Source organism: Danio rerio, chromosome 7, assembly GCF_049306965.1.
Source record: "Danio rerio strain Tuebingen ecotype United States chromosome 7, GRCz12tu, whole genome shotgun sequence".
Classification (NCBI taxonomy): Eukaryota; Metazoa; Chordata; class Actinopteri; order Cypriniformes; family Danionidae; genus Danio; species Danio rerio.
Genome location: NC_133182.1, coordinates 26,080,958 through 26,095,791, shown reverse-complemented (window position 1 = coordinate 26,095,791; position 14,834 = coordinate 26,080,958). Strand labels below are relative to the sequence as shown.

The 14,834-nt window shown below is 38.0% G+C and overlaps 2 protein-coding genes across 6 annotated transcripts; both read right to left on the bottom strand.

Annotated features, from left to right (window-relative positions):
• Positions 1–2,478: 2,478 nt before the first annotated feature.
• si:dkey-6n21.13 lies at positions 2,479–6,483 on the bottom strand. 4 transcript variants are annotated; one of them, XR_012383295.1, is made up of 3 exons: positions 6,271–6,483; positions 3,980–5,473; positions 2,479–2,964 (listed from the first exon to the last, which is right to left on the bottom strand). XR_012383295.1 is itself a non-coding variant. In XM_073908435.1 (3 exons), the coding sequence occupies exons 2-3, from the start codon at positions 5,377–5,379 to the stop codon at positions 2,892–2,894; spliced, it is 1,251 nt and encodes a 416-aa protein (XP_073764536.1). In that variant the 5' UTR covers positions 5,380–5,473; positions 6,271–6,458; the 3' UTR covers positions 2,479–2,891. The 4 variants fall into 4 exon arrangements, 2 of the variants coding, with proteins under 2 accessions (XP_073764536.1, XP_073764535.1); XR_012383294.1 differs by having other exon boundaries at positions 2,479–3,532; positions 3,661–5,473; positions 6,271–6,450; XM_073908435.1 differs by having other exon boundaries at positions 2,479–2,899; positions 4,137–5,473; positions 6,271–6,458.
• Positions 6,484–6,632: 149 nt separating this feature from the next.
• Positions 6,633–14,815, bottom strand: si:dkey-6n21.12. Of its 2 annotated transcripts, none has more exons than XM_001338781.8 (7): positions 14,479–14,815; positions 12,651–12,896; positions 12,078–12,193; positions 11,912–11,999; positions 11,607–11,768; positions 9,461–9,578; positions 6,633–7,202 (listed from the first exon to the last, which is right to left on the bottom strand). In XM_001338781.8, the coding sequence occupies exons 2-7, from the start codon at positions 12,855–12,857 to the stop codon at positions 7,102–7,104; spliced, it is 792 nt and encodes a 263-aa protein (XP_001338817.1). In that variant the 5' UTR covers positions 12,858–12,896; positions 14,479–14,815; the 3' UTR covers positions 6,633–7,101. The 2 variants fall into 2 exon arrangements, with proteins under 2 accessions (XP_001338817.1, XP_017212507.1); XM_017357018.4 differs by having other exon boundaries at positions 12,651–12,868.
• Between the last annotated feature and the right edge of the window lie 19 nt (positions 14,816–14,834).

The window sequence follows — 14,834 nt, the reverse complement described above, 5'->3', positions numbered from 1 at the left end:
TATATTAAAATGCAATACTTCCAATTCATTTTTTTAAAATAGTTCAATTTTAAACAAGGGAGGTTTGGGTGGTTCGGAAGACCCACTTCTCCCTAACAACGGTCCAGAATTTGTTCCATACATGAGCTCAGTTGTCTTATTTTGACTGATGTGCCAACATAAATGTGAAAATAACCCATTGAAAAAGGCTTGAAGACCAAGCGGAATCCGGTGTCGGCTGTTGTGACTTTAACTAATCAGTTTTGTTCAATGCAAACAATTTTAATGAAAGTCCAACATCCAGCTGTGCATGAAAACATACAATCTGACAAAAGTGAAGTCATCTTTAACTGAGAAAACATTTTACAAGTAACTTTTATTCTTGGACCTTATTCTCAAAAAAAGACCAATAAAAGGTGTGAATTATCAAAAGTGGCCCATATTAAAATGAATTTGAACCCTAATTTGGCTATTGTTGTTATCCATGACTTTTCAAATGTACTTTTCTACAAGTAATGCTAGAAAAATCTTGAAGCTCAATCATTGTTATTATTACTATGTTCAAATTTTTCATCATTTAAATGGCCAAATTCTGAGGAAAGTTGAATGTGCTTTGGGCCAGATTGTTATTTGCATAATAAATTACAACAGGCCACAGCTTTTAACAGATTCCAAAAAAAAAAAAAAAATCAATGATAAATGATGTGATAAATTGTTTTTTTTTAAATAAGTATTTTTTCATATTTATTTATTGCTCTGTAAAACCCAGTAATAATAAAAGGTAACCCATGGCAACAAACCATTTAAGTTTAAAAACTAATCCTAATGAGTACTGTGAACTTAATCCATTTAAGTTGAAGTAATTAGGTATTTAATTAAGTCATTACTTTCAACACTGAGTTCAAAACTCTTTTCAAATGAGTAAAATTAGCCTTCTATCAATTTTGAGTTAACTACACTCATTTTAATTAATAAAGTTGGTTGTTGGGTTTTACAGTTTGTAAATCTTTTTTGATTCTGTTTTATTGAACATTTTGATTTTGAACAGAGCCCGAGATCCACCCAACATGTAAAATAAAAATAAAAACAGTAATATTTTAATAATAAGTACAAAATCAGGATTGAAACATAAATGATACTGTCTCTCTCATATTTAACCAAAACTGTACAGTTTTTTTTTCCTGGCACAGTTTGTTTTGTATTCCAAACTAATAATGTCCAGTAGATAGAGCCTCCAGGATAGATCAGTTGGAGCAGATGGATCCAGCCATAGTTTCAGGATTGGTTTTTTTTTTTTTGCAGCAGCAGCAGCAGCAGCAGTCAGAACAACTGACAGAGTTCTTTTTTGGTTGATGGATAAGGAGAGAAAAGGCAATGGGTCACATTGGATCTGAATTTCCATAAGTACTGATAGAAAGTCTCGTACCTTGGTCCAGAGTAATGTAATTTGGGGACATTCCCAGAACATATGTTTACAATACCTTGTGTCGAGTTGTTACATAAGTGACAAAAGGGGTTAGTGTGTAAATCTTTAGGAAATAATTATGATGCATCAAAAATTGTGGTTATGATGACCAACCAACAAGCTAATCCATATTAAATTGTCACTAAAATGCAGTATTTAAATCTCATAATTAAATAGAAAATAAGGCGTATAACTGCAAAAAGCTCCACTTTTTGAGAAAAGAGAATCTTCCCTTTCACCAGGCTGGCTATAGGCCTGATGCTTTAGATCTTCAGCCATTTTTTTAGAAATCTGTTTTCTTGATTTTTGAAATGTATGTTGAGATTAAAATTATTTCTAATTCAAGGCAAATTTAAAGAGACAAAAAACATGTAATATGTTTGAACAATAATCATCTGAATTATGAATGTAAAAATCCCATTCGTATTAAAATATCTATAGATGCACAACAAAAACAATCATTATTGTGTAGTTTACATTTTCATTTACTGCAAAAGCCAATTAAAATCTAGCCATACTGAGGTCTCACATAGAACAGAAAGTTATTAGTTTATTTTTGCAGAATTGACTGAAAATGTATTTCCATGCATTCTTCCGCTACCTATAAATGTTTGTTTAGGCAGGATATTCTTTGGTTTAGAAAATTTTGCAACAGGATAGCTGATGATTAACCAGTGTAATACCAAGCAGTAATTACCTGTCTAAGAGGCTGAGGTCTGTTGTGGATCATCTGGTTTGAACATATTTTAGTAATACGGAAGGACAAAGGGTAGACTGCTCGTGCTTTACACCGATGTACTCATGTTCAGTGTACTTCGAAAAGTACACAAAGTGACGCTCCTGGTAACAAACAATAGAATTGTATGAAATATTGATTGAATCAAAATTCAAAATAGCTTTACCTTTATGAAAATATCAGTAGTAATGTTAAAAAAAACTTTGACACCCAATAGATTTATTCTACAATATATAGATTTATACACACACAAAAACATGGAAGTGCTTCGTAACCTAAAAAATCAGTCATTAATTGATTTAAGTTTACAACAGAAAGTTTATTAGAACTGCTTAATTATTTACAACATGACATATTAAACCACGACAGTGCACAAAATGTCTTCACTCTGAGGTATGCCAACAACTGCAAAAAGAACACTCTATAAATGACTTTGCAATATATATTAATATACTTTAAATAATTTCAAAATTCTACCAAATCAATAGTTCTTCAATAACAAATCAACACCCCCCCCCAACAATCAAAATGTAAAACAATCTGTAAGGAGTCTTAAAAAGACAAAACAACTAAAAGATCCTTCATGTTTCAAATAAATTTACATTATTATACAAATAATAATGAATAAAACAAACAAACAAACAAAAAAACATCACAGTTTATCTGGAAAGCATCCCGCATGAAGCCATGCACACCAGGCTAAAGGCTGATTTATACTTCTGTCAAGCTCATGCGTATTTTTACAAAATCTAACTACACATTGCAGCGACGCGTATCGCAAGCTCTGTGATTGGTCAGCTTGGTAGAATTGACGAGTATGGGCAGGACCGAGAGCCACTGGAACTCGTTGGAGCGTATGTTAACTAGTGTCGAGTCCCATGAAAGAGGTCAAGATGGAAACGTTTGTTTTGTGTTTACCTTAGGATTAAAGTTGTTGCACGTACGCCGGTTCCCGCCTCAAAAACGAGCAAGTTTGAGCTACTGTAATGGAGGCCAGCTACTGAAGTGCTGTGCAGGTAAACTTCACTCCTCTCTCCTCTAAAGCTGCTCTAGCGACATACCCTAGAGGCCATGGTCCTTAGCCTCCTTGTTAGAGAAACCGACTCTCATGCAAAAGGTCACTGGTTCGATACCAGCTTGTTGGGTGCTGTTGGACCGGCAGGGTTACACTACTTCTATATTTAGATAGCATTCAGAAAAAACAAAACACCAGCAAAGAAACCTGACACAGAGACACAAAAACCTACTGCTAGCTAGCGTTTCGGAAATGTTATTTCAGAGCAACACAAACAGCACGCAGAAGTATAAATACACGCCAACCACATGTCATGTATCGTGGGTCACGCCGATCACTCGACGCAGAACTATAAACCAGGCTTAACACGTTGATGTCTATATATCTTAAGCCTGGTTTATAGTTCTGCGTTGAGTGATCGGCGTGACCCACGGCACATGACATGTGGTTGTCGTGTATTTATACTTTTGCGTGCTGTTTGTGTTGCTCTGCAATAACACTTCCGAAACACTACCTGGCAGTGAGAGTCTTCTGTGTCGAGTTTTTAAGCTGGTGTTTTGTTTTTTCTGAACGCTACCTTATTGTAGAAGTAGCTCAAACACGCTCATTTTGAGGTGGGAACCGGGGAACGTGCAACAACATTAATCATAAGGCAAACACAAAACAAAACTTTCCATCTTGAGCTCCTACACAGGACTAGACACTTGTAAATACTCGCTCCAACGGGATTGCATGGCTCTCAGTCCCGCCCACACTCACCAGAGCTACCAAGCCAACCAATCACATAGATTGCGCCATGCATTGTTGCGATATGTAGTTACATTTTTTGAGAGGTGCACTTCAGAGTTGGCCTTGGCGAGTGCTATGCGTACACGCCCAGGCTGCGCCAGGGCATACATGTGCGCTTAACACGGAAGTATAAATCAGCCTTTAAGGTAGACCTCTGTATGAATTGTGTTCAGTTGTTGGCCCATTGACCTTGTGGTTCCTAGTCTCCTCAGCTTCGTTCTCCTCTTCCTCTCCTTTCCCCAGCATTCTCAGAGGCCACAGCAGGCCATGTTGGGCATGTTCAGGTTTCTGACAGCAGGGCCCGTTTTTCTCTTTTGTGAGGAAATAAAGTAATGCATTTAGCCAGGCATTGAATGAGGCTAGCGGCCGAGTGATTTTATAACAGATGGAAACCATGCGCATGGTGTGGCACTGAACCCTACTCGTCAATTTCAGCAACAGGAAAATAGTGCGTGTGACATGGAAGGGGAAAAAGCACAGGGCAAAGAGCAGAGTGATAGTAATTATGGTCTTGATAGACTTGCGACGCCTGTTCACATATGGCGAACGAGCTCCTAAGATGATTGACATGCCCTCTCCTCCAATTCCTGCAACGCTTTCACGACCAGTCCCACTTCTGGCTCTTTGAGAAGGAGGTTCAGAGTTCAGCGTCCGAAATATTGTTAACACTACACGCGAGTAGCACCAGGCTATGATGCTAAATGGCATGAAAAATCCCAAGAAGTGGAGCGTGACCCCGTAAGGGATGTAGTCGTGGAACTCTCTATCAATTGCATCATCCCAGCAATTATTAAACACCTCCTCCCTTGTGCCCTTACCTTCCCGTGGAAGATACTGCGTCTGTGCGAAACGAAAGATGGGGCATGTTAGTGCAAAAACAGCAATCCATACCAAAACGCAAGTCCCTTTTACTGCTCGCTTGCTCTCTAAGGTAATGGTCTTCATGGGGTGGCAGATGCCCAGGTAGCGGTGCACTGAGATGCAAGTGAGAAAGAAGATGCTGCAGTAGAGGTTAAAGTAGAAGAGGAAGCGGACAAGGCGGCACATGAAGTCTCCAAACACCCAGTCGTCCTGCATGATGTAACTGGCAACAAGGAAGGGCAGGGATAAACCATACATAAAGTCTGTGGTGGCCAGGTTCACCATGTAAATCAGGGATGCGTTCCAACGTCTGGTGCGTCGAAAGGAACGGTACAGAACCACAAAGTTAAGGGTTATGCTGAAGACAAAGGTGAAGGAGTAGCATATGGGCAGGAAGATGTACTTGTAGGACTCATCAATATTGCAGGTGCCGTTACCTGAAGAATTTGCTGAAGAGGAAAGCCGGGCATCAACCCCCTTCTCTGTTTCAATCCAACTTGTCGTCATTGTTCTTAGGGAGCGTCCTTGTTTCATCCTCCCATTCTTTGCTTCTGAAACCACTTCTTTTCCAGAATGGCAATGGTCCTCCTTCTCCTCGTCTAGATTAACATCTGTGAGATGTACGCTGCTGTTAGGATGCACACAAAATGTGACAAACTGTCAAAACGTTTGCAGTTGTCATCCCATCTGCTCTTTCTAGCCCTCCCCGCATCCCCCTTTCTCTTTCACAACCTCTGGTACTGTTTGCGCATAGGTATATATGCTGCTGATTCAGACCCTTTTCACTTCATTAACCCATCAAACAGTAACCACACTTCCCCTCTATGTCCTATTCTCTATCTTACCCACCCCTCACCCCATGCCTCACATCAGGACTCTCTATCCCATCCCTCTTCCTCGAAACAAATATGAACTCATATGGAATTGGCAGCTTTAGAAACTTTCAGCCTTTGTCAAACTACGCCTAGGCTCCCCATGGATCCATTTGCACATTAAACATCCTTTGGGATGCTACACCATGGCCATTCCTACCTCCTGGTAAAGTTAGCACACAGCTGACTGGGCTTATTGCCTACCACTTCTCAGACATATGAGACACTATGTCAATAAATTTGTGAGTACCTCTAGGTCACTAAATGACATTAAGGTAGTCTGCTTTGGCTGAATAAATAACAAGGTCCCTACTTGGGAAATACGACAACATCATAAACAGTGCAAACAACCCTTATTATAAATCACATTACCAACATATTGCAAGAGTTCACTGTAAGTGCTGTAAACGTGATAGTGAGACTACAAAAACAAGAATATCTATAGGCAACAAATGTCTATATGGATAAATTAGGTCTGCGTATAGTAAAACAGTTCACATATGCAAGGACACCTGTTCAATGTGGTTAAGAACTCTTAAAAATGTTCACTTACCTATTTAATAGAGCAATAAAACCACAATATGAGCAAAACCGTAGGAGCAGCTTTATTCCAACACTGAAAACAGTTGTCAAATAGCAAATAAAAAAAAATGTGGTTGCATCGCTGACTCGGTCTTGTCGTTCAGCCCTTGAATTTTTCTCTTTCGTGCCAGTTTCTCACATTATTTTGAACAAGCTCTCAATCCAACCCTCCTTGGTCATCTCTTGCTCCACGATCTGTCCCTCCCTCTTTCTTCTTTCCTCTATTAGTGCTGAGCTGGCCTTTTGACAATACAAACTCTGGCTAGGCAAAACACACACACACATAAAATGGAGAAAAGGCAATGATTTCTGTAACAAATCAATGCACAGATACAATCTTAATGAAGTCCCTTTTATTCCACAAAATAATATTTCAGTATTTCACAAACAGTGACACAAACAATCCAGTTATGAGTTGCTTGGCAATGTATGTATGAACACATACTTTGTAGCATGTAATGAGCCATCTATTAACATGTGAGGCTTTGCATAATTGGCTTTGCCACCAAACAAATTACAGTAATTCAAAGACAAACATCATGACATATATTTAAATTGAAACTTTATCTGCATGACTTAGCTAAAAAAGCAGTGTAAACGGCAGTTTTAAATCCTCACCTGTGCCATAAAAATATCAACAAAAAGATTAACTGAAAAACTGTGAAAACCTTAAAAGTCTTTTGTTGTGATGTGATGGAGTGCCAAAGCTTTTCACAGTAAAGTCAGTTTATTTAGGCAGTATTGTAAACGAAGGTCCCGATCATTTTCTTCTTCAGAGGAAATGCTTTATTTTAGGTGTGCATCAGAGTGATGTCATATCTTGTACCTCCAGCAGCATGGCGTCCTGCTCTGTTCTCAGCTGGTCCCTTGTGAGAAGTCGACCCACCAACTCTGAACTGAGGTCTAAAGACAGAAGTACACAAGCACACTTAGTCTTAAGCTGCATTCCAAACGGCACACTTTACACACCATGCACTTATGCACTATGTACTTATCCACTTACACACTCAACAGCATAGTATATGAATGTAGTCCCAAATGGAACACTAATGTTTTTATTGAGCTGAAAATTCAAACTGTTATTATTCTCTTTATTCTCCATTTCCACCTGGGGATACTCATCCCGAGGTCCTCAGATTATGCGGAGTCACTGATTGGACCCAAGACCAGCGACGAGATGATCCCAAGGCTTCCATATCCGGGACCAGGCCGTATCCTGAGCTGCTGCACTGTTGGTTAGGGGGGAGTGGAGAGCATGAGACTGATTCCAGTGACGCTCCAGGGACAGACGAGTCTTCGCTGAGGCCAGCTTCCAGCCTCCACTGCTAAGACTGCAGCTCTGCACAAGACTTTTGGCCAGCGGAGAAATTAAAATGGTCGTGCCGAACTGAGTTTGGTTCTCTCAAGGTTTTTTTTCTTCACTCTCCTATTGGTAAAGTTTTTTTTCCCTCTCCGCTGTCGCCTCTGGCTTGCATGGTTCAGGATCTGAAAAGCTACTCATCGATGAATTTGCTTTTCAGTGTTTGGACTCTCAATAATGACTTCAAACCACACTGAACGGAGCTAAACTGAACTGAACTTAAACACTAAAAACTAAACTACCCTGATCCAGTTACTATGACCATTTATGTGAAGCTGCTTTGACACAATCTACATTGTAAAAGCGCTATACAAATAAAGCTGAATTGAATTGTTTTCCAGATGGTTTGACGGTTGCCAAATTAGTGAAATAAATGACCAAACTACCAAATAATACCTGCCATGAGTATAACCGCATTCACCACCGGGAGGCGCTATAATCAATCTCGTAGGAGAATATTGCTTTTACAATCCAAAATAAATATAGTAATCCAACATCAGTGTCTGAAAGCTCCGCCGCTTCCGCTACGCGAGCAAAGCTGCAGTCGTTGAGTGCATGAAGTGTCCAACATAACACACTTCATTTTACCGGTTAAATAAATGCATCATCTGGGTATTTAAAGTGCACTTATTCTTTTTAGAGTTTTCAGTGTGGATAATAATAATAATAATAATTCCTTACATTTATATAGCGCTTTTCTGGGCACTCAAAGCGCTTTACACAGTGGGGGAAATCTCCTCATCTACCACCAGTGTGCAGCATCCACCTGGATGACGCGACGGCAGCCATTATGCGCCAGACCGCACACCACACACCAGCTGACTGGTGGAGAGGAGACAGTGATGCAGCCAATTGAATATGGGGATGGTTAGAAGGCCATGATGGACAAAGGCCAGTGGGCAGATTTGGCCAGGATGCCGGGGTTAAACCCCTACTCTTTTCGAAGGACATCCTGGGATTTTTAACGACCACAGAGAGTCGGGACCTCGGTTTAACGTCTCATCCGAAAGACGGCGCTCACTGAGCAGTATAGCATCCCCGTCACTATACTGGGGCATTAGGACCCACACAGACCGCAGGTTGGGCGCCCCCTGCTGGCTTCACTAACACCACTTGCACTAACATGCACTTCTTACACTACACAATGGCGTAAAATAGTGGATAAGTATGAGATTTGGGATGCAAATCTCCGATCATGATGGGACAAACTAAATACTTGTGTATTTGGTCCAAACATATTTTGGGCATGTCCACTTTTGACCACTTCCAGACGCAGTCAAAAATGAGCAAAATGCTTTTTGTAGTGTATGTGGCTGAACGCATTACATTTGCCACTAAAGGATTTCAACCTCTACTGACCAAATTCTCAATTAATACAGGGTGTGTTTCTGAAGCATGCTAGGCATATGGGATTGAAACTTTAGTGTTTAAAATGGTACAATTGATTTTAAAGTACAAAAAAAGGAAAAGAAAGAAAAACACCATACAATGTTGTCTATCCAGTCCTCAATCTAACACAATCAGACAACCTTCGGTAAAGTTTTGCAGCTATCAGAGCATAAAAAGCTACTGCTCCCCATATCATTTTTTTGTTGTCTCCTTTTGTGTTTATTTGAAATCTGTTCAAGCTATTCTTGCAGCATTCGATCAAAAGTGCAGAAAAGACTCAACCTACTTCTCATCATTTAGTGATCGTCTGACCAAAGCAGATCTTAATATCAGGTGTAAGTCGTTTTACAGTCGTATTCATTTTCCAAACCAGAAAGTGATATGATGACTAACAGTTAATGCTTTGACTTACCATGTATGTCTTTGCTTAGTGAGGTCCTTAATGCTTTCAACTCCTTCAGGCTGAAATTCTTTAAGTCATTTCGCTCATAGTGTTTCCTTTCTCTGACAGCCTCACTGGGAGGTATAGTCTGTGATGGAGATCAGGGGAGTGCTGATTACATATCATGTGCATGATAACATTACCATTCAAAAGTTTGGGGTCTCTTTTGATCACAAAAGCTGCATAATTAGAATTTTTTTTTTTTATAAAAACATATATTTTGTGAAATATTACAACAGACTTTCTAGTAGGGCTGAACAATATATTGCTTCAGTATCAATATGGCAATGTGCACACCCACAATAGTCACATCGCAAGATATGCAATGTCAATTCTGAATTATAGTTGACCAGCAGCCAAAGAATTGTGTTTAATTGCTGAATTTATATGGAATATATAAAAATGTATGCAAAAATAAATTACTTACTTACTTATTTTTGTCTTGTTTCTAGTCCAAATATCTTCAATTTAATGCGAAAACAATATTATTGTACCCCATTGGCAGATGGTTTCACTTGTTTTAAGGAAAAACTCTTCATTTTGATTTTAAAGTTGAAAACTAAACAATATTTTTACTTGATCTAAGAATTTTTAGATATTTGAACTAGAAGGAGACAAAGCAAAATAAGAAAAAGCATTTTTTTGCATTGTGATTATTAATTTCTGTACCTGAATACTGTTAGGCTCCTCAGAAAACCTTCAAACAGTACTATTCAAACTATATTGTGAAACTGTATTGATATCACAATATTTATTGCTTGATGATGTTGATTCTACATAACTAATAATAATAAGACTATGAAATCGTCACACAGAAAGATTCATTTCAAACACTTGACTGAAGTAATGAAGTGAGTTTGGAGTAAAAACAGAGCTTACCACACACAGCAGTAGTTTACTAAGAAGCAATGCAAAACGGCTGTCGTTAACTAGACTTCATCATCAGAATAATAGCACAGCAATCAGCATAGCTTGTCTGTGAACTACAACTCTGTGTAGTAAATGCTACTCCATCTGAAAGCACCTGCTGTAGATTTACTGGAAATGGATTAACTGACAAAATGTGCATGAAAATCACCTTCAATTAATTGCCTATGTTATGTTCACAGCTTAAAACTGTTAAAAATTAAATATTTAAAAATGTAAAAACTGTTTCAACTCAAATAAATCTCAACTTTCACCCTGTCTAGGTTTATTCTGTGATCACAACAGGCTGGGCATAAAATATCTCTTGCTTTTAAAATATTTGAAAAAGTTGACATCAGCAGCTATTACTCCAGCATTCAGGGCCACATGATCATTCAGAAATCATTCTTATATGCTGATTTGGGGCAGCATTGTGGCTCAGTGGTTAGCACTGTCAGCTCACAGCATGAAGGTTGCTGGTTTGAGCCCTGGCTGGGTCAGTTGGCGTTTCTGTGTGGAGTTTGCATGGGTTTCCTCTGGGTGCTCCGGTTTCCCCCACAGTCCAAAGACATGCTATAGGACGTCTATAGACATATATACTTTTTTTTTTTAGGACAACAGTATCTCCAGCAGAAAAAAATCCAATGATGCCATTTTAATTTGTAAAGAAATCTGTTTTAAAACTAGTGACATGACATGTTTACTGTTCCAAAATATTTTAAATGTTTCTCAAGATTTAATATATTGTGTTAAAACGGGGAAAAGTTTTTGTTTTTTTTACCCAGACATTTAAAAACAACTTATTTTAGAGCAGTAATCACAATACCGTGAAACCGTGATATTTTTATCCAAGATTATCATACCGTCAGATTCTTATACCGGCCCATTCCTACTGGGCCCTAATAAATAAAGGGACTAAGGGGAAAAATGAATAAATATCTGCTCATTTTCTGTACAAGAAAAAATTTAATGTTCAAAAGAGTTACATTTTTACAGAATTCATGAAACATTTTTTGTGGATTCTTTGTTTTGATAAATATAATAAACCTGTGCTAAAAACCCAAACTTGAAAATGATAATGTACAAAATACTCTATTTAAAAAACTAATAGAAAATGATGCATAACTGTTTGAATAAATGCACTTTGTGAAAACACCCAATGCATAAAGTGAAATGTATGTTATGCAGTAATTGCATGCTCTCCTCTCACCTGTTTTTGCTCCAATCTCAATTTATGTCTGAGTACACTCAGTGCAGCTCTGACATCATTCTTGAACCCTCTTGATTTGGTTTTCTTAGGAGATGCAGAGCTTGAACCTCGCTCCTTCTCTAACTGCTGACTACTGCCACTCTTACTGGACTGTTTTGTCACCTGAAAAATGTAGCAAAATGAATAACAAGCTGTTATTAACCCCATCAAGTACAAATCCCAAAATTGTATGTCTCCATCCAAGTTGTTTAATATCGTTCACATTACTTTGCACCCAACAACAGTTAAAAAAAAAAAAAAAACACCTCTTTCTTTGCCTCTATTTCCTCTTCTTCCTCCTCACTTTCACTGTTGTTGATGAAGCAGAGCTGTAGATTCATTTGGCTCTGGAGCCTAGAATGTAAACAAGCACAGTTATTACAGATTTTTTCAGATTCTGATGAAGTTTGGGTTTTATGAAATCTGCGTGACCTTGATGTCAGAGAAGTGAGCCGACTGTTGCAATCATCCTCCATGTCCTCATAGGTTTCTCTGTGATTGCTTAGCCCTCGGATGTCTGGCCAGTCTACCGTCAGCCTGTCCAAGTCCTGCAGAAATATATTAAAGCATGATTTTGATGTGTACTAGTAAATGAAGTGTCACTCCAGTCAATCCACAACAAAAAAAAATATTCATTAAAATGTTTCACAATAGGGCAGCATGGTGGCTTAGTGATTAGTACTGTTGCCTCACAACAAGAAGGTGGCTGGTTCGAGTCTCAGCTGGGCAAGTTGGCATTTCTGAGTGGAGTTTGCATGTTCTCCCCATATTCGCATGGGTTTCCTCCGGGTGCTCCAGTTTCCCCCACGGTCCAAACACATGCGCTATAGGTGAATTGGGTAAATAAAATTGGTCATAGTGTATGTGTGTGAATGTGAGAGTGTATGGGTGTTTACCAATGCTGGATTACAACATTTGCCAGAATAGTTGGCAGTTCATTCTGCTATGGCAACCCCTGATGAAAAATTTAATTTAATGCGAAACTGTTTTTAATTTCATATAGACCTTTTCCCTTTGTCTCCGCTCCTCTTGTTGCTTCTCAAGTTCAGCGATACGAAGGCCCAGATCCTCCCAGTGCATGATGGGTAGGCCCAAGTCATCTTCAGGGTATCCCTCCTGCCATAATAATGCTGCTCCTTCTGCGTCCTCCTCCGTCTCGTCACTCTCTTTTTCATCTCCTCTCTCCCGCTCCTTTTCTTTTAGTCCATCCATTCTCAAGATGTCTAACAGGATAAGAGGGACACAAGGCCTCTGAGGATCAAGGAGACGATATATTTTAGGTGTAAAGCGTTTTTAAACACCAACATAACTCTCTTTATATTTTTGTAAGAGAAACCGCAATGAACAGATGACCCACCCAAATGTCAAACCCAAACATTCTGTCATCATTTACTCCCCCTCCACTGTTTCCAAAGCCTATTTGAGTTTTTTTCCAATTAGATATTTAGAAGATTGCTAGTAACTGGTAGCCACTGTCTTCCATAGTATTTTCCCCCTGACTTGGATGTTTAATAGCAACTGTTACCATCATTCTTCAAAATATCTTCTGTGTTTATTAAAAAATAAAAATATATAAATAAAGGTTTGGATTCACTTGAGGATTAATAAATGTTCATATTTGTGTGAAGTTTCAATCTAAAATTGGTTTTATTTAGTTGCTTCTAGTTGTAACAACAGCGATAATTATTTGACTGTTAACAAACAACATGTTTTTTTTTATTCCAGAGTAGTATGTAGCCATTTCATTTATTTCTAGCTCCCTTTCCAATTCTTATGTATTAAGTATAATTGAGCCCTACAGTTCTTATTCTAATTAGTTAGTGGTTTATCTTATTGCAATAAATCCAAGACTGTCTTTATGGCAGAAACAAATACATGTACACTGCTGTTTAAAATGTTGGGGTCAGTTTGGTTTTTAAATGTTTTTAAAAAAGCTTCTCCTGCTTACCAAAGCTGCATTCATATGATCAAAAACATATTACAAACTGTAAAATAGTGAAATGTTATTGCACTATAAATAACTGTTCAAAAGTAGTTTATCATTTAACTCAATCATTTATACCAGTGATTTTAATGGGGAATTTTTAACTTCATTACTCCAGTCTTCAGACACATGATCTTTTAGAAATCACTCTAATATGAATTATTATTATTATTATTGATAATTGTTATAAAAGCAAGAACGACTGGAGTAATAGTTTCATTTAAAACTACATACAATAAGAAAGCAGTTATTTAAAATTTTGGTGAACAGATTAATTTTCTTTACAGTGCTTATTCTTTGAGTGGTTTATTTTATTGGCATGAATCCAAGGCTATCTTTATGGCAGGAACAAATACATATACAAAAGTTACAAATGTACTTATACTAACTATTCAAATAATTACTAAAGTAATCTCTTTAGTCTTTAACGTGTAAAACACACACAATAGTTTCTAAATGGTAGACACTTGTGTCCACTTTTGTAACATTTTACCTACTACAAAGGCTAGTTGTGCAACATCTTTGTTTTATTTGACTTTTGGAGAAAATGGACGAAATGTCTTCTTATATTTTTTTCCTTGATCCGTTACAACATCCCCACAGCCATCTACCGTACTACCTCTGAAACTGCAATGGACAAAACTGCCCTGAAAAATCACTGACTAGTTTGGGAATTAAGTTTAATCAGAAAGGGAAATATATTTATTTCCATGTTTTAAAAGATTTGTACATTTCAGTTATTTAATAGGATTGTAATGTAGCATGATGCTATCCCCTTTGGCCACGTACTGAACTGACACGATGTGTCCTAAAGCTGAATCCTAAAAGTGTTTTTACCGGTATACTTACTCTTTTGGTGAATGTGTTGGCAAATTCTGTCCTGCTCTTCAACAGAACTCATACATTTCCATACTTTTCTTCAAGTCAAAGCTTGTTTTCCTCCGGGCTCGTCCCGTTACGCGCCCTCCTCAAGTCTTCGTTTATCCTTTTCTCTCTTTTTCATCCATGAAGATGATTCTGTTTCTCTTTTCAGCTCCTACCGCTAAACTAAGACTTTCATAAGCTTGTTTAAGGTTAATAATGTTACACAATTATAACAGTTTGTTTCTTAAAACCAAAGAATATAACTAAAACTCAACGCAGAGAGCAAAATCCTAAGGAATTTGGCGACGTTTTGTTATGGGTTGAGAGCATGAAGGGAGGAG

Excerpts from the sequence above, each read along its gene's own strand:
- si:dkey-6n21.13 (XM_073908434.1), bottom strand. The coding sequence starts at position 5,379 with ATGAAACAAGGACGCTCCCTAAGAACAATGACGACAAGTTGGATTGAA. Across the intron at positions 2,886-4,130 it reads CAATTCATACAGAGGTCTAC|CTTTAGCCTGGTGTGCATGG; the intron begins CTTAAAGGCTGA and ends GTATAAATCAGC.
- si:dkey-6n21.12 (XM_017357018.4), bottom strand. The coding sequence starts at position 14,530 with ATGAGTTCTGTTGAAGAGCAGGACAGAATTTGCCAACACATTCACCAA. Across the intron at positions 12,869-14,478 it reads CCAACACATTCACCAAAAGA|ACATCTTGAGAATGGATGGA; the intron begins GTAAGTATACCG and ends TTATCCTGTTAG. Across the intron at positions 11,769-11,911 it reads AAATAGAGGCAAAGAAAGAG|GTGACAAAACAGTCCAGTAA; the intron begins GTGTTTTTTTTT and ends TACATTTTTCAG.